At 39.9% G+C, this 19,118-nt stretch overlaps 2 protein-coding genes across 2 annotated transcripts in view; one reads left to right on the forward strand and one right to left on the reverse strand.

The window, feature by feature from the left end:
• sh3bp5b (SH3-domain binding protein 5b (BTK-associated)) overlaps positions 1 to 9,393 on the forward strand; it is a 60,561-nt gene extending 51,168 nt beyond the window's left edge. Inside the window, exons 7-9 of the mRNA XM_041794238.1 lie at positions 2,206 to 2,425; positions 3,094 to 3,447; positions 8,689 to 9,393. Of these exons, the coding sequence (XP_041650172.1) occupies positions 2,206 to 2,425; positions 3,094 to 3,447; positions 8,689 to 8,912 (798 nt within the window). The 3' untranslated portion in view covers positions 8,913 to 9,393. The remainder of the gene's footprint in view (positions 1 to 2,205; positions 2,426 to 3,093; positions 3,448 to 8,688) is intronic.
• A 5,280-nt stretch (positions 9,394 to 14,673) lies between these two features.
• The window catches only part of capn7 (calpain 7), a 30,625-nt gene continuing 26,180 nt past the window's right edge, over positions 14,674 to 19,118 (reverse strand). The window contains exon 21 of the mRNA XM_041793228.1: positions 14,674 to 19,071. Within this exon, the coding sequence (XP_041649162.1) occupies positions 18,927 to 19,071 (145 nt within the window). The 3' untranslated portion in view covers positions 14,674 to 18,926. The remainder of the gene's footprint in view (positions 19,072 to 19,118) is intronic.

Below are 19,118 nucleotides of genomic sequence, written 5' to 3' on the forward strand. Positions count from 1 at the left end.
AATTATGCCAATTTTCACCCATTTTTGCCTTTGTTTGGCCACATTTTTGCCCTATTTTGCCATACTTTTCACCACTTCTAACCCATTTTACTAACTTTTTTCGCCTATGGTCCCCCATTGTTGCCAACTTTTTGACATTTTCACTAGTTTTTGCCACTTTGAACCCATTGTCTGGCCACTTTTTGCTATAGTTAGGCCATTTTTTGCCAGATTTTTCATCACTTTTATTCCCTTTTTACCGCCTTTTTGCAACTTTGAACCCATTATTGCAACAGTGTGCCAATTTCGCCTATTTTCTTCTTTGTTCGGCCACTTTTTTCCACATTTTTGCCACATTTTTCATCGCTTTTAAGCCATTTTTACTACCTTTGCCAAGTCTTTCTACATTATTGACACTTTAAACACGTTTTTGCCACTGCTACCCCATTGTTTGGCCACTTTTTGCCTATTTTTAACTTTGTTTCACCACTTTTTGCCCAATTTTGCCAATGTTTTTTGCATCACTTTTAATGATGTGAATATGGTGCACCTTGAGATTTTGGCTTAACCTTTGGTGTGCCTTGGGCAAAAAAAGTTTGAAAACCACTGGTCTAAGGTACGATACAATTAATAATGTCCAGAGAACAGGAAATAGTGTTTTAGCAACTGTGAAAAACCGTAAAGGAACAATAACTTCAGCTGACAAAATAGGAACTAAACTTTTAAGGGAAAAATGTGATGAAAAAACTGTTGAATATTATTTGTTCTCACAGAAGTAAGTCTTTGTGCAGCATCATTTATTTGGAGAAAAATCTGCAGAAACCTTTTTAAAAATGTAAAAGCTCTTGAACTTTTAGATTCATAATTTTAATTTTCAAGTCATATTTTGACCTTTTAATGAATTATTTTTTATTTTATCTAGGGCTAAACAATTTGCAAAAATAATCTAATTGCAATTTTTTTTACCCAATATCGCAATTGAGATTTGATATGCGATTATTTTTAGATTCCTTATCTTGTGCATTTTTCAACAAATTCAAGCAATAAATCATTCCATATTACAGCCTACATTCAGCCAGGAACACTCATCATACATTTAACCATTTTATTGCAAAATAGATGTACTACAGTTTTACTTGGCAGAGAAGGCTCTGCTCAAAAGAGGCTACCTGGGTTGGTCAAGCAGCTGCTTAGACTTTGCAAGGAGCACATAGCTAGAAACCCCCACATAGATGCACACAGTTATGACAATGTGTGTTGAAAACAATGAAATTATTCAGAGGCAATTAATCCACTGTAGTATGAATCTGAATATGAGGGTGCAACAAGCTTTATGCTATGAAGGAGGAGGCTGGGGTGGAGGAGGGGAAGCTGGCTATCAGCTGTTCGCAACTTGGGGTATAAATTTTGTGAACTAACACTAAGCTTCATCAATTTTAGATAAAATGAACTAATTATTTTTGCTCAAATTGCAAACTTGATGTCCTTTGCTTTATTGAAGGGCATTATCATTTTTATGTCCCCCATTTTGATAAAGGAAAAAAAACATAAAACAGGAAAATGAGGATTTTTGTAAACCATTATAAAAAAATTTACACTTGAGTGCTTGCATAATGTGCATAAAATCTCTGCCGCTGTAAAAATTGGATTTATTAAACTGGTATTTTTACACATTTTAAGTTAAAGAAATATTGCAATTGGAGCAGGCCATATTGCGATTTAATCTAATTTGCCATTAATTGCCTTGCACTAATTTCATCTCCTAACTTTGACTACATAATCCCATAGTTTGACCTTTTAGACACTAAATTTAAAAACTTGAATCATATTTTGATTTTTAATTTCATGATTTTGACTTTCTTTCTAATATATTTGCCTTTTAAAAACAGTTTTCAATTTCAGTTTCACGTTTTGACCTTTTTGGACTAATACATTTACTTTTCTTTAGATTTTGAGCCTTTAAACTTATCTTTTAATATTCTTTTTTAAATTTCAAAATCATTTATAATCCGTGCTTTAGTGTTTTTTTCATATGGTGAAATGAGGTAGAGAGATTATGGTTAAAAAGGTGACCCTGTTAGACCTGAATCCAGAATCAGGCTCCTGCTGTGACTGAGTTTGACACCCCGTTCTAGTTAATCTCATGCTGTATATTCCTAGCATGTTATGAAAGACTTATAGTCAGGGGGCTTCGTTCTCCATCATCCTCTCCTCTGGTTTCCCCAGAACCTGAAGAAGAACGTGGACGAGCGGCAGGCTAAATTATCTCAGGCCAAAGGCGAGTACAAGACGGCGCTCAGGAACCTGGAGATGATCTCCGACGAGATCCACGAGCGACGGAGAAACTCGGCCATGGGACCCCGGGGACGAGGCGTGGGCGCTGAGGGGGACAGCGTCTCTGGAGACGACACCTCCAGCTTCAAGATGGAGTCGGATGGAATATCCAGTGAGTATTACAGTTCTCTCTGTTCTTCACATAACTGTATGGACATGTTACATAAACGTGGACATGCATCACCGTTGTCTCTGTGAGTTTGAGCATGACTCAGTCCATTGTTGGGATCAGATTAAAGGTCAGTCTGTAAATGTTAAACTTTCCCGTCTCACCGCTCTGCCGTCACGAACAGCCGCTCCCCTGCTGGCTCTAAATGTCAACGTTTATGTCGCTAGAATTGGGTTGAACATCTGTCAGTGCTAAAGGATTAGTCTGCTGGTTTTTTTTTAAGGTTTGCTGGTTCTTTTATTGCAGTTATTCTTACTAGAACCACTTGTGAAACAGAGACAGACTTCAAAACCGATTCTTACGTCAGTGTACTTGGCTGAGGAAACGCAGACAGGGAGCTCTTGTCTGTTTTTCTGCTTTCATGGTTTCTGATTCTTGGAAAGTTTGATAAGAGCCAAGAGCCTGAAAAAAGAGCTGGACATGGTCGATCACGTAAACAAGATTAATTTGGATTTCTTCCAAGATAGGTAGTTTTCTGCTGAAAGACGACAGACTCAGACAAACCAAACATGCCTTTTAAAACCTGTTTTGTCATCCTCTGCCTTCCTCTCTTCTCCTTTGCTCTCACATCTCCTAACTTGCTTTCTTTGTCTCTCCTCCCCGTCGTACAGTGGCGTCTGTGTGTTTTGATGATGAAGCGTGCGGCGGCAGCAGCATCATGTCTGAGGAGGACTCAGAGACTCGCTCCATGTGCAGCCTGGGTTCGTCTCCCAGCAGCCCTCAGGAGCTGCTGTCGCCCTGCCCCTTCACCAGCTCCTCCTCCTCCTCTTCCTCCGGCACATACTCCTCCGCCTCTCCCTCACCCACCCCCTCCTCCTCCTCCTCCCCCTCTCCTCCCTCACGGCCCTGCAGTCTGGACCTCCCCAGCACCGTGTCGCTGTCCGACTTTGGCCTCATCTCTCCGGTGCTCGGACCACGGAGCGAGTGCAGCGGAGCGTCGTCACCTGAGTGTGACATGGAGAGAGGTTGGTTATGGGAAAAATTTTTGTGTGTTTCAGTAACATAACACTTGACCAAAGTTTAAAAAAACCCCAACCCTTGGATAAAATGTTTAAAATGGAGGTTTAAGACATTAATCTTTGACGGTCTTGCAGATGTTGTGATTGAAAAAGTTCTGTTTTCATAAATGGATATAGGGAGATTAGAGTGGAACTGTTATACTTTAATCAATGCATTCAATCCAGAATTGCACCATATATATTAAGTTTAATATTTTTTCTTTAGCGAGAGAGATTTTCAAGTCAATATGTTGACTGACACTGACATAATGTTCAGTTTTCACTCTAAAATCAAACATTTTCAAGCAAAAAAATCCACAAACATTCTGCTTCTAGTCTCTAAAAAGTAACAGTTTGCCCATCTATGCTTCACTTTTTTCATAGGTAATTATACAACAGGAACAACAATTATTAGTTGCCAATATATGGTATCACATACAGCATATAGAGAAGAAACTGATATTTGGATGCATAGAAATACAAAAGAAAGGAGAGAAAGGGAAGCAGGGAGAAACCGGGAAGTGAGACGGATGATGTTTTAAAATCTATTCCTGGAAAGGCGTACGATTCGCTCCGACCCGCTCGCCTCGCACCTGCTCCTCCAGAAGAGGCCATTAGTCAAAGAGACAGCTTCACCTGAGGAGGCACAGCATGCACAGGAGAGAAGAGAGCTCATCACACCTCAGCGAGGCGAAACGAGTAAATGAGAGTGTTGCATTCATGTTATTGAGATATTTCAGCTGTTGTTGAAATGATTTTTGTCCTGCAGATTTGGTGTTACAATAAATTTAGCCACGAAAGCTTAATGTAGTGCACCTTAAGGCAAGGAAAGGTAAGACAGTCTTATAGAAAAGCTTCGTCCTCACACAGTGCTAAGCAGATTTGAGAAATGGCAAAGAGAAGCCAAGGCATTTTAAACAGGAACCACGACAATCTGAAATGTATTTATTTAAAAGTGACAGAGCACATTAATGATCATAAGTATTAAAGACAAATGTAAACATGCTGTTGGCAAAACTGTATGCAAACAATGTGCAAACGTGATAACGAGATAAATGCAAACTCCACTGATCAGAGTGCATGGGTTAAAGTGCATGCTATAAAGTGCCAGTTTAAGTGCTAGGAGTTATTTTCCACGTGTGTTGAGGACACAAGTCAAGTTCCAAATGAAGGAGTTAGCTGTTATAGCAGGTGTAAACAGTCTTAATTACTCTGACCAGTCTCGCCACCTGGGATGAACAGAGACGGCAAGAAAATGCTCCATCATAGGTTTTACATGGACATAAGTCTGCCCCCCACATGCATGCAACAATAAAATCATACATACTGAAAAAAACAGTCACAAATACACAAAGACAGACAGATAGAAAGATACTGTATCAATCCCAAGGTAAATTCATGTCTGTATTTGATCTACTATAACATAGCAGATATATTATACATACATTTAGGCATGCTTTGCACAAAAACAGAATGACATAAGTATAAAGTGCAGTGTAAGGCAGATTGGTACAGTGAGAAAATACATATGTATATGTATTCACACGCTGCATGAGATCTGATTAGGTTTGGTGGTTGTGCCACAGTTTTTAATGTATTCACTTAATGGGGCGGGGTAAGTCCGTGCAGTTTCTTACATGCCTTGATTTTCTACACCCTGCACTGACAGGACCCTGCACAAACAACCACTCTAACATCTGCGGCCAATTTAGAGTCACCAATTAACCTAACAAGCATGTCTTGGGTTGTGTCAATCCTCCTTCCTGTCAGATGGGGCCCTCAGGTGGGCGTACCCACCATTACGCACCTTACTTCAGCCTCAAATTTAAGCCCAAACATGCCTAAAACTTCTACACAGTACTGTATATTTCTCAAGGGTAACAATGCAATATGCTTTATTGTCCCCTTTGGGAAAATTTGAAAAAATGTTTTACATATGCAACCGCCATCACAACAAGAAATATCAACAGTAGAAGAAATAATAAGCCACACCACTGTGTAGAAGTTCTGCAAACAACGTGAATGCACATTACCCATATTTAATATGATTTACTTAAAGATATGTTTAATATTGAATCAAAATAAGAAAAAATATCAAATGCAACCAGTAAACAGATGAAAGGAAAAAAAAATAGAAATGCTGTGGCATTATTGCACAGCCAATTTGGCCTCAAGAAATTGTTTTAAATGTTTAAAATTTAGGCAGGCACAAACAAGTGTAAGAGTGGTTCTGTTGTGTGGAGGATGTGCAGTAATTCAGATAACACTCGCTGTGCTCGTCTCAGAACAAAACGCTCATACATGGACTGCAGGGAGAGGTTTTCAGTCCTCCCTACAACCTTCATAGTCGTCTGCACCAGATGAGCAAGCTTAGCTGTACCATGCTGTACCTTATCTTCTGATCAGCATGCTGAGTCAGTAAAAACTTCTGTCTTTGCTGTAAACAGGGACCTAAATAATCAGCATGGGTTATGTAAGACAATGCGCAGATACCTGCGGGCGCTGACCCAATTCTTCTCATCATGACTTAACATAGGGCTATGATCACAAACTGGCCATGAATCCAGCTCCATGTCTTAAGTTTTCTTCTAGTGAGAATATGGTGAGAAGAGAAAAACAATAAGAACAACAATGAGGACATGTATTTGTAAAAATTAGACATAAAGAGACAAAAATGCTAAAAGCACTGTTATCATGCAGGGTGCAGTGCCACAGTGACATTTAAGTCTACCTGAAGGAAAATGAAAGTCATGCAGATTAGGATTTCTTCTCTTAATTAAATTTGTAGCAGCCTTGGGGACTCATGCTGCACACTGAGGAAACAACTAAATAGAAACTGGCACAGGAAACACCACAGATGATAAAAGAAACTGTTTCAGTCAACAATAAAAAGAAAAAACAATGAAGACTGCAGGGACAAGTTAAGTCTCTGCAAAAAAGAAATGTTTGGCTTCAACAAAAGCAGATTTTTCTTCTATAAAAGAAGAAAAATGGGTTTAGACGAAGGTCACCAAAGCAGTGAACCTGAGCCTGCATTTCTTTAAAGATAAGAAACCTCTTTTCAAATAAAAGTGACTCAAATGTAAGTCAGTGGAAGCAGAAACACATTGGGTTTTTTAACCGATAAAATACTTTTTTCTTGTTGAAATATGTTAAAAGGCTGCTGATAATTGCCTTCAATTCACACCCTTGTTCTGACAAAATTGGTGCTGTGGCTTAGCCTGAGTTAGTCACTCCACTAGTAGCCATTGTATACAACCACTCACAACAACTAACCTTTTCCCCATAACTGTGACATACTCATGCCGAAGCATGTTCGCAAAAATGCAAAAAACCTTCTCTGTTTTGTATACAATGGCTGTTAGTGGAGTGATTAGCTCTAACTTAGCCACATCGGCACTTTGGTCAGAACTGGACAACATTTAGTTTTTGAAACAAGCGCTGAGGGCAGCACTGAAAGCTTTCCGTGACAGAAACAACATTTTCGCTTATACTAACATGCTTCAGCATGAGTTATAGTTACGAGGAAAGGGTTACTAGTTGTGAGTTGTTGTGAATGCCTGCAAGTGGAGTGATTAGCTCAGACTTAGCCCCAGCAGCAGTTTTGTCAGAACTGGACGTCTCTTTATTACAACAAGGGCAGGGAAACAAGTCACGTCGCTTGTTTCAAGTCCTTCGAAATAAGTGCTGAGGGCAACACTGAATCATCAGTGTCATCGATCGTTATGGTTTCAGTGGCTGCAGATGTGGTAGCTGTAAGCTTGAATGAAACTGTAAGTAAGCGTCAGTTTAAGCGGAACCGGACCACATTTCTTTTTAAAAACAAACACCAAGAGTCACGCCGAAAGCTTGTCTTGGCACAGACGTTTTTGCATGTCTTCCGAGCAGCCTTGGCATCAGTTATACGTGAAGCTCCACCATTGACAAACTAAGGGTGCTTTCACATTAGGGGCCCATTCCTGGATCTGAGTGCACTTGAGCCCCAAGTCCAGTTCGTTTTGGTAGTGTGAATGCCAATGAACCGCGCCCGTGCACCAGGCCTGGGCCCACTCGGGGAGGTGGTCTCGGGCGCGATTCAAGTGGACTCTGGCTCGGTTCGGATGAGATGTGAATGTAACCGCACTCGGATACGGGACAGAGCATCGTATCAGCTTTATGACATCATCGCAAAAACTAAACTTCTTTCCACAGCGCAGTTGTGTTCACAAAAACAATCTTCGCTCAGGCATGACCCCAGTGGTTGCCATGGTAGCTTCTTTTCCTCTCTCCTCCTTGGCAGGATTGTAAACCAGCTAAGTGCATACCGCCACCTACTGTTTCAGACTGAGTAAATACCTAAGTGGGCTAGAGTGAAAGCAAGCCAGCAGGGGAAGGGGGAGGAGGAGGAATCACGCCGCAGCGTGGTTTGAAATAGCTGGGCCAGGGTTGCCAGGTCTGGGTGACAAATCTACCAAATGGCCAATAAAAACTAGACTAAACCCAAGCCCAACCCTGAAATTCAGCATAAGCTAGTTAAACCTCTCCCACACCACACATATTGGTTGTGTGCACTGCAGGTGTGCTGCTGCACCTTTGTCTATGTGCATGTTGTATGTTGTATTTTAGGGTCAAGACATCAAAAATGGGTCCTCTTGACCTGCAGACAGGCAGTACTTAAAAAGTAGCCTGGCAGCTGACCTGGCAACCCTGGCAAGTAGCCTGGACAAGAGTAGCACATGCACACTAGGTCATGTGTAGCTCTGATTGGCCTGCCATGAGTGTGATGGACAGAATGTTCCTCCCATCACCTTCTGAAGATATTCTGAAAAGTCCTGCCCTTCCCAAATGCTTTCTATGGGAGAATTCCCAGACGATTTTGAAATGCATTCATGCAATCTAGCGTGTCAGGTTTGCTGTTTGCTGCCGACAGGGCTTTATGTTTTAAACTTTTAGAGTCCTTCAGTTCTCAATCTGCAAACATTAGGGACAGCACAATTCAGTCAGGCATCCCAAATAATTGCAATCAGCCATATACTAGGCTTTAACCTAGCCTTGTTAGTCTCTGTGCTGCAGGTTTTCCCAGCTTCTTCCTTGTATTTCTGAAGAAGAGGCTTACAGTGTTTCTGACTTGTATCTGACCCCAGAAACTTTCTCTTGAATAATTAAAGCCCCCCTGTGCTCATGTCTCCCTCCATGTTTTAATCATCTCTGACCTTGTTTCTGCTGCAGGTGACCGAGCAGAAGGCGCAGAGGGCGATCTGGACAACGCTCCCGCCGTAACCACAACCACAAACATCAACATCAACAGCAGCTCCACTCCCAGCACCAAGAAGAGCTTCAGCCTGGAGTCGCGCTTCAGCTTCCTGAACCTGCGCCGCCCACGCACCGACAATGCCAAAAACACGGACAAGGCCGAGGCGGGACACACTGTGGTGTTAGTCAAAGGGGTGTGAGGACAGAAGGAGGACTGTGGAGAGATTTCTGACTCTCTGAGAGACTTCAACAAGCTGTTTATAAGCTAAAACTGCACTCCATCCTCCAACTCCCCCATCACAGTGAGACTCTGAATGTCATTGTGTTTATGAAGTGTTCTGTTCATCTCAGCGGCGTTGTTTCTCCATTTTCCTTCTCAAAGGACACTGCACCTTAGCACCGTCAGACCTGGGAGAGAAAGAGCACCGTTATGTTTAGAGTGAGCTGCTGAAGGAGGGAAGACAAGGTTAGAAAATCATTTTACTTTATTGTTTTTCACCAAAAGTACACTAGCAGCCGTGCACAGGCTGGGGACCTTTCTGCTTCGTCTCAAAAAGTACTTTAAATGTTCATCAACAATGGGAATGTATGACTGATAAACGGCAATGTTCTGCTTTATTCAACAGTTAGAAGAAATTAAGTCACACATAGAGAAAAGTAAATAAATAAATAGTGATTAAATGATTGGTCTACTCTGATTTATTTCCTTATTTGATGGAGGACTGGCAAATTTAAAATGTAGTGTCAGTTTCCATGTGTTGCACCAGTTCAGCTCACGTTGACTCTAAAGCAGTGACACTCAACGTTTGGCTCTGGAGCCACATGTGGCTATTTTGTGATTATTTGTGGCTCTTTTATGTCTTAATTTTAAATATTATTCCCCCAGAAAACCTTAAAGGGAAACTTCTTTGCCCTTTTTCACATTTTTTTTTGCCAATTTTTGCCCATTTAAGCTACCTTTCCCCATTAAATACCACGTTTCCTGTTTTTTGCCCATTATTGCCACTTTTTTTGCAACTTTTTTTCCAATTTTTGCTGCTTTTATCCAATTTTTCCCCTTTTTTTTGCCACTTCTGCCCATTTAAGCTACCTTTTGTCATTAAATACCACTTGTTTCCTAGTTTTTGCCCATTTTTGCCACTTTTTTTTCAAATTTTTGCCACTTTTATCCAATTTTTGCTGCTTTTATCCATTTTTTCCCATTTTTTGCCACTTTTTGCCCATTTAAGCCACCTTTTACCATTGAATACTACTTGTTTCCTATTTTTTTTGACCATTTTTGCCACGTAATTTGCCTTTTTTTTTCATTTTTGCCCTTTGTACCAATTTTCATCAATTTTTTTTTGCCAGTAAATACCACCTGTTTCCTTTTTTGGCCCATTTTTGCTACTTCTTTTTGCCATTTTTTTTAATTTTTGCCCTCTTTCACCAATTTTAACCCATTTTTTGCCGACCACTTGTTTCCCTCTTTTGCCCGTTTTTGCCACTTTTATCCCCTGTTTTTTGCCCATGTTCTCATTTTTTTTGCCCATTTACGGTAACATTTGCCATTAAATACCAATTGTTTCCCATTTTTTGCCAGTTTTTGCCACTTTTGGACCATTTTTGCCACCTTTTTCTCACTTCTCACCCATTTTTGCTATGTTCTGACCCTCCTTCCACTTTGTTCCCCAGTTTCACCCCTTTTCACACATTCTTGCTGCTTTTTGACCATTTTTGCCACTTTTATTTATTTTTAATGCTGCTTAAGCCATTTTTGCTACTTTACACCACTTAGATCGTGGCTCTTGCAAAGGGTTTTTTTTTTGTTGAGCAGGGTTGAGTAACACTGCTCTAAAGGTTTTGGTACTTTATCAATGACAGTAAATGTTTAAATGTTCCTCCACAAAGTAGTAGTAATTAGGGAAGTTATACCACGGCACAAAGAGGAGTTAGGCTCCCATGCCTGATATCCCACTTGGCTCAGCTTGCTTGAAACCTTGCCAGAGTTCATAAAAAAAAAGTACCAGGTATGATCTATAACTGGAAATCTTGAAAAAGTGCGTGGTGTTGAGACGAGTTGAGCTAGTACCCCATGTTGAAATCACTTAAAGGATTTTTTTGGCTCGATATGCCCACTTATCAAACGTTAAAATAAATTCTCTACATAAAGATGAAAATGCACTCTTTAAGCCTAAGTTTAGCTTGCAAGGCTGCAGTCATACGTCAAGGTGTCCTTGTGCGAGACATCCATCCATCCATCCATTTTCTCCTGTTAATCCGGGATTGGGTCCCAGTGTTAGCAGGCTGAGTCAACCCAGACATTCCTCTTCCTGTTCACATCTTCCAGCGTCTTCTGGGGGATCCCAAGGTGTTCTCAGTCCAGATGAGATATATAATCCCTCCAGCACATTCTAGATCTCCCACATGGTCTCCTCCTCCCACGTGGACACATGTGGAACTCCTCCACAGGGACGCGACCTGGAGGCATCTAAATCAGATGCCTGATCCACCTCAACTGGCTCCTTTTAAGATGGACGCGCAGCAGCTCTACTCCGAGCTCTTCACCCTATCTCTCAGGCCAGTCTCTGAGCCCAGCCAGTCTCCTGAGGAATCTCATTCCAACTGCTTGAATCCACAATCCTATTCTTTTGGTCATTAACCAAAGCTCATCACCATTGGTGAGGGTTGGAATAAAGATTGACTGGTATTGAATAAAATAGCACCAAAACTGATTTGATTATCCAAGAAGTCCCTGTGAAGACAGCAAGGTCTAACAAACCCACCCGATCACATAACCTCCTTGGCAGTGGTTAAAAGGGTGGAAGTGGCTAAAATGGGCAAAAGGCAGCAAAGAGTGGCAAGAATTTTGGGGGAAGAAGTGGCATTTATTGGCAACAGGCAGGTTAAATGGGGGAAAAGTGGCAAAAATGGGGGAAAAATGCAAATAGTAAAAAGCAGGATGTTCATGCAGTTCTTGTTTGTTTCCCTTTTACTGACCTTTTTCATTAATGTGTGTTTCTTGGAATGGAAACAGCGCGTCTGATATGAGGTTCTTTGAATATTTTAAACACTATCTATGATTGCATTTAGCTAAATAAGGAAGGGCCTCACGCTGGAGTCTTCCTGGGGCCTCCAAATAATTAGGACTGTCCCCGTCTACACAGCCTGAAAGTCTGTTTAGTTAAGATCGCTGTAAATCTACCAGACTCCAACAACAAAGATCTTACTTTACCCTGCATGGCATGAAAGGAGGACTTAGATCAGAGCAGAGATGCCTCACTTTGTTTGACTTTATTGAGCATGTCCGAATACAGTGATCAGATTCCAAGTCTAAGCATCCATTACAGGCCGTAAACAACAGAGTCGCCGCAGCATCCTTATTTAACCTCTGTGGTTAACGATGACTTTATGAGACTTTATATGGATATTCAGACTTTAGGTGAGCACTCTTACAGTCAGATTCAACAGAGATAGCAGACTGTCTGACATGAAAAAAATCAGATATACTTTGATAGTATTATGATCAATAAACTGTCATTAATTCAGAATTATTCTGCAGACACAATCTGCATGACCTCTGCAGGACTATATACTATATAGAGAAATTGTTTTTATTGGTGTTTTTTGAATTTGCATTACACAAGAAGATTGTGGCTATATATTTAGGCATACTTGACCTTTAAGACTATTTTTGTCCAACATAAAATTAAAGTTTAGCTTACATTTTAAAGTCGTGATGTAGGCATCCAGTGCCGTGACAGCAGCTACATGTTGTCAGCTCCACATGCCTCCATCAGCTCTCTTTAACTCCCTTACACAACCCTCATTCTCCCAGTTTTTCCCATGACCGTCCTCATCTTCACACGCTCAGATCGACCTTTCAGCCTTTTTTCTTGTCAGTGATGTTGACATCGAGGAATTCTGACACGAGGTCGACCTTCATGCCTCGTCAGAGTGTCGCCTCAGCGTCTGACAACAACAACAAACACTGAATGTGTTGAAAAGTTCATAATACTTGAGTTTTAGCATCTTTAAGCATAAAAAAACATTTTTAGGTGTTTGGTGGTACATTTGGGTTTTAAATAAAGCTTTCAAATGAGTACATTTAAAAATCTGCAATTAGTCTCAGAATTCTATAGTTAAGATAAAAAATCACCCTTTTTCTCATTCTAAAGTCCACATTTTGCCTTTAAAAACTAATTGTTTTATCACTCTTATACTAATGGTAAATGTCTTCCTGTCTGGACACTGGCTGGATTTTATTAAGAAGGAAAGACACCAAGAAATATGCAGGAGTGCATGTACAAAATGACTCACTGATGTCAAATAAACCCCGGTTAATGTGACAGCATTTACACTTTTCAGGAGTTCATGTTTAGCTGCTTTCTTTGTGACACAGTTCATATGCTTTTACTTTGTAATTTGTTCTGTCATGAGCTATGTGTAGCTTACTTCCTGTTTCACAAAAAAAAAAACTTTATTTTTAAAAATAAATAAGGAACTTCTGGCTGATCAAAAGTGGTAACATTTAACCATAGAAAAAAAAGAATTTGCTACAGATTAAACAGTAAATAAAAATATATAAAATGAACTTTAAAGACCTAGTAAAGTTAAATTCAAAGTTTTTGTCTTAACACACAAGTAATGTTGGAATAGAGTTGCTGTAAACATGTAAAAACACTGAGATCTACATGTGACTGAATTTTGAATTGAGATTTTCTGACAGTTTTCACCTCTTTCCTGGCTGGGTTTAATGTGGGTGGGGCCAATATGTGGGCTTATGATGTCACAAGCCCCCAGTGGGGAATGACCCCGCCCCTCTAACACTACAATCTAAAATCACAGAGCAGTTCATCTCAGTCCAGTCTGTTGTTAGATGTCACTGTCTTTATTGAAAGTTAGCAGTCAGTTAAATGCTGTTTTTTGTTCATTGTGAGGTAAATTTACCAAAACTATCAGCCACAGTGGTCTATGAGTCATTGTAAGCATCATAACAGAGATCCGAGACAGAAAACAGACTTTGTCTCTTCTCTGGCACAGAGCCAGGCAGCTGCTCTGATGATAAGGTCAACATTCAGGTAGTAACATTTTTAAAATCTGAGGATCGTATTTCTCCTGAGTGGGCATGGCTTCTGCCCATTTGACAGACACGCCCACATCATCCTGGAGCAGATTTTACTGCCTCGTTTTTCATGACTTTGAAGTTTAATTTTATAAACTTAGAGATGATTTATTTGAAATTTGACCTGGGCGTTCATAACACAGTGACCTATCATACAACAAACCTAAATACTAATTATTTTTTCACCTTCACAGGGTCTTTAAAAATAGATGCAACTGCAAGAAGCAGAGCAGCATGCTGCAATGTTTTCCCATCACCCTGTTCCTATTTCCCTCTTTGTTGCTTGTGTTGACTTGATAGAGGAACAAGAAACAAGGTAGATGACAAGGTATCAGGAAGACTAACAGGATGAGGTCCTTGATTTTTTTGTCTTTCACTTTCCTCACTCAGAGTTTGTTAGCTTGCTTTACAAAGTAGAGAATTAAAAATATAAACATCTGTTTGAAATGTGAGTGCAGATATTGTCAACAAAGAGGTATAACTAAGCGGATCACAGCCATCAAATGCTCGTCAACACATATCACTGCACTTCTTTTTCCACCTTCAAAATAAAAGCATAAGATGTTGATGTTTTTACATGGAGAAACTTAGATTTTACAGGGCAGACAATTTATGTTTTATGGATGCTTGAGTGTGCAGTTTTATGTCTTGCATGTCGTAAGAGCACTGAGTTAGGTGAGACGGACGCAGCAGCTGCCCCACAACAACGTTTCAATTTATGGTGCAGAGATTAATTTGATCACAAAACTGAATGCATTAATTTTGCACCATAATCACAACAGGGTAAAACATTAATGCCTACATGAATAGTTTTAATGCATCTAAAAGTTTTCTGTTAAAATGCAGTTTCCTACAGAGTATTGGCTTCTGTTGGCAGGTCAGCATTAATTTAACACAGAAATATTGTCTTATGTTTAATTCAGTAGCATGAGACAGACTGATTCATGTGGCTTGGGCTGTCCCTCTTCATAAAAGAAAGAAAACAGAGAACACGCATATTCAGATATGTTTTTATGCATTCAAGATTGAACACATCAGTCCACCCAACATTTAGTGCAAGTGCTGCAAACATTACATCATCATTCACACAGCAGGCTGCTGCAAGATTGTCCTGCTGCATGCTGAAATTATCGGCCTGATGCTGATTAAAGACATAACTGAATATGATAACAGAAAAACAGAACATTCATAATAATAACAAACACTAAACATGTGGATATCTGACAGAAGTGCTTGGCAATGAATATTTAAAGCTATATTTCAACCTGTTAGAACAACAGCATTATCATTTATACATTTACCATCAACAGCAAGTCAGCAATGGTTTTCTGTTAACTGTGCTTTGAACCGGGTCAAATATGTCTTTGTTTCAGGTGATTATAACATTAATATGATAAATAATTTACTGAGGCAGGTTTCTCCCTTATATTTAAGTCTGTGTGGTGGCGTGTAAGCAGCCACTAAACCAGCATGACCCCTGCGTTCTTCTACAGTCACTTCATTATAGGGTATTCCTGGTATTGTTAAACCTAGGCCCTTTTTTAAGAAACATGTTTGATATTTACGGTTTTAAGATCAGGGATCAAACTCAGTCAGGAGCAGTACATCTTTATGTTGACACCACAAACTTAATCAAGATGTGACGTGCCATGAATCAGGCCAGGCTCCATGGCCCAAGATTGGGCTGAAGAAAGTCTACCGTGTAGCTGGCCTAAGCCATGTAGATACCAAAAAATGTCAGTTTAAAGGTGCCAGGTTAACAAAATATATATTAATTTAAGGCCTGGTGCTCATATAGGTGGGTATTTTTGAAAACAGAGGCCTTTAAAAGTTACCCAATCTCCACTTCTTATTTCAAAAATCATCCTCGTTGGTGCGCAGATGGCCTAGTGGTTTGAGGCGCTACCCATGTAAACAGGAGGCCCAAAACATCCAAAACCAGCAGCACTGGTGGTGGGTTTTGCTTAGCTAGAGTGGCAGCACAGTGGGAGAGCGACTGCCTGTGTATGCGGTGACCTATAGCAATGATTTATGGGGTTAAAAAAATGAATGAAGATTTGAGGTTTACTCAACAGTGACGAGGTTACTATTTACTCTTAATGCAAACCAGTTCCGATAATCGATAATCGCTCTCATGAACTACTTATAACTTAAATTGGTCCTGCAAAAATAATATCAGTCAACCCCCTAAGCATGTCAAAAGTCCAGTTAAAATTAGGGCTGGGCAATTAATTGCAAATGAGATTAAAATCGCAATATGGCCTGGTGCAATTTTCAAATTGCAGAAGGTGCAATAATTCTTAAACCTGAAATTTGTGTCAAAATACCAGTTTGAAACTTTTTTGCAGCAGAGGCGTTATGCATTACATATCGTGCAATCTTTCTAATGACATATCTTTTAATAGAGTGCAAAAAAAGACAACTATTTTCTTAATTTTTGTATGTTTTTCTTGTAAAATATGAAAATTATTAAAAATTATCATTCCCTTAATACTGCAATTGTTCAGCCCTAGTTTAATCTAATATTGTGTTGGCTATAGTATAGAACAGTGGTTCTCAACTGGTCCAGACTGGGGACCAACCAGTCTGTCTGACAACAGATCGTGACCCAAGTTTCAAAAAAATGATGCTTAGTTAATTGAATATGTTGCAGTTGGGAACACGATTGGACCAAAGCACTTGAAGGAAAAGCGACAAAACTGTCTAATTTTATACCCTCTTTCACCATCATTATGTGTCCTTTTTTGCCAATTTTCCAGAGAACATGTACAAATTAGGGGTGGGAATCACTAGTGGCCCCACAATATGATATTATAATGATGCTTGGGTCACAATTCGACATTACTGAGATTTTAAACATTTTGCAATACAGTGATTATTGCGATACCATACATTGCAATATATTGCGATTTATACCATTTTTTTCAACTGTTTCGCTGATTTAGCATTAGTCTTGACTTCAAGTTTTGTCGTATTTCTGCAATATTTTATTTTCATGTAGCACTTCTTGCAAACCTCATGTGTCATTTCCATCTCATTTGTGCCCTGCTTGCACTCCTTTCCTCCGGTGCAGCATGTTTGTTGTACTAACTTTCTCCTGCTCTATGACTGTCACCTCTGTCGACCTCACAGGACAAACAACTGATTTTATTTTTTCATTATCACAGACTTCAGGTCATATTAGCAATTAATTTGAAAAAATGGATACTTGGTGGCCGAAACGATATGATATATCACCAGACAAAATATTGCAAAACTATGCTGTATCGATTTCTTCTTCCACCTCCAGTAAAAATACTTCATTATCATGGGAAAAGTAGCCATTAATCACAAGAAGGGGGTATAAATTAGTTGAAATATTGATCAAAGATTGAAATTAACCCAAATTCAGAGTGAAACAGGGTAAAATAAAAGGTATTGAAGCATGTCTAATTAGGACTTCAGGACTTTTGCCGCCTTTTTTTCCAGACACCTAGCTGCGACCCACTGAAGACTGCTCCACGATACACTTTTGGGTCCCGACCCACCAGTTGAGAACAACTGGTATAGAATGAAGTATTGCTTTTTTTGTTCGAAAGTACATGAGATGAAGAACTTAAGAAATAATCACATATTAAATCGCAATATTGGGTAAAAAAAATATATAAATTTCCTAAATCACTCAGCCCTAGTTAAAATGTTAACACCAGGGCGACTCCACATGTAAACAAAAGGGATATTTTTCCAAAGTAGTGACATCAAACACTGGAGGAACTGGTGCAAAGTGTGACGTTACAAGTCCAAAACTTACATGCTGTAAACAGAGTTTCTATGAAATCTTCAGTGACCTACAACACTGTTCACATGTGTAAAAGGCCAAAACGTAAATAAAAACCTCAAACACCCACCTATATGTGGACCAGGATCAGTTTTTCTAAAACTACTTTAACTGACGCAATGATAGACATGGTTTTACATACATTTGGCATGACAATAACCTAAATAAAAAGTGCAGCATGTCAGCTAAAAAAGTAAACAGAAGGATGTGTACTTGGCAAGAATACATTATTATCTGCTTAAGGTAGATAGAGACAAACATTTTCACTCATGCCACACACTGTATGACACTGACACTTACACATGCTACCAGTCTCACAGCGTGCCAAGTACCGACCTCAGTGAAATCAGGCTGTCTGTCACTCAGCCGTCACATCCACACTGCAGAACATGAAGAGACGTCATTCAGCTGCTGCCATACTGATTCCCTGTGCTGCTGCTGCTCTGCTCCTGAGAATAAAACAACCTTCACGGCCGCTGTCTGCTCTTAATTTCCCTTCAAACTAATAGACTCTAGATAAACGTATTTGCATTGTGGCTCCAGACTGCTGAAATCAAACTGTATGATAAGAGTTGACAAAGTGAACTGAGGGTGAAGTTTGGCAATAAATAGAGTAGGGGACATATGACGCTCTAATATGCCTCAAAAATGACCCCCCACACTGCATAATTTCTGTTCTGGGTTTCCTTATTTAAGTTTTATAGCTGTGAGAATCACAACTATGGTACTTTTTTCCTTCCATCCTCTTAAATGTTGTGTCCTTGAAAGTCAAAATCAAAATTAACAACTTGCTGTAGTTCCACTGATACCGAAGGCCTTAAGGATGGCTCTTCCTATGAATAAATCCACTGCTTTAATGCAGCCTTGAGGCCAGATTTTGCAGCTTTTGAAAGGTCCTAATCTTAAATATCTAACTTCTCCACATACTCCATGTGCAGGACATGGCTGTTTTATGGTCACGTCATCAGATTAATCCATCTAATCAAGTACTGTTACTAATTTATAATGGCAAAAGGAGGTATAGCAGCTGTCTGTCAATGCTCTCATCAAGAAAACTGTGTTAAATATTTGGTGAAAGTGTATTTTATCACTTCTCTAAAAGACTTTGCTCATAAGTTCACAACCAGTCCATTTATTCCAGCAAAGGTTTCAGAGATAAACGAGGGAAAGACAGTCACATTCTGGGCTGTCTGAGTTTCACCGAGGCCCAGGCGCCTCATTACATCCAGCGTCCAGTTTCAGAGACTTCCTGTGGTACCGTGTGTGAGTACCTCTCTCTCTCCAGCTTTGTCTTCATTGAAGCTGGGAGACCTTCAGAGGTGAGGTGCTGGCAAAGTCCAAGAAGAAGGGTCCTTCCTGTTTGGGCAGGAAGGTGGTGGGGATGACGTTGTAGATGCCTGCTGGGACGTGGTCGGCCTCCATGTAGCAAAATCCACATCTGTAAATAAAAGAGACTTTCAAGTTCAATAATACTTAAAGAAGAGG

Source organism: Cheilinus undulatus, linkage group 8 (assembly GCF_018320785.1).
Source record: "Cheilinus undulatus linkage group 8, ASM1832078v1, whole genome shotgun sequence".
Classification (NCBI taxonomy): Eukaryota; Metazoa; Chordata; class Actinopteri; order Labriformes; family Labridae; genus Cheilinus; species Cheilinus undulatus.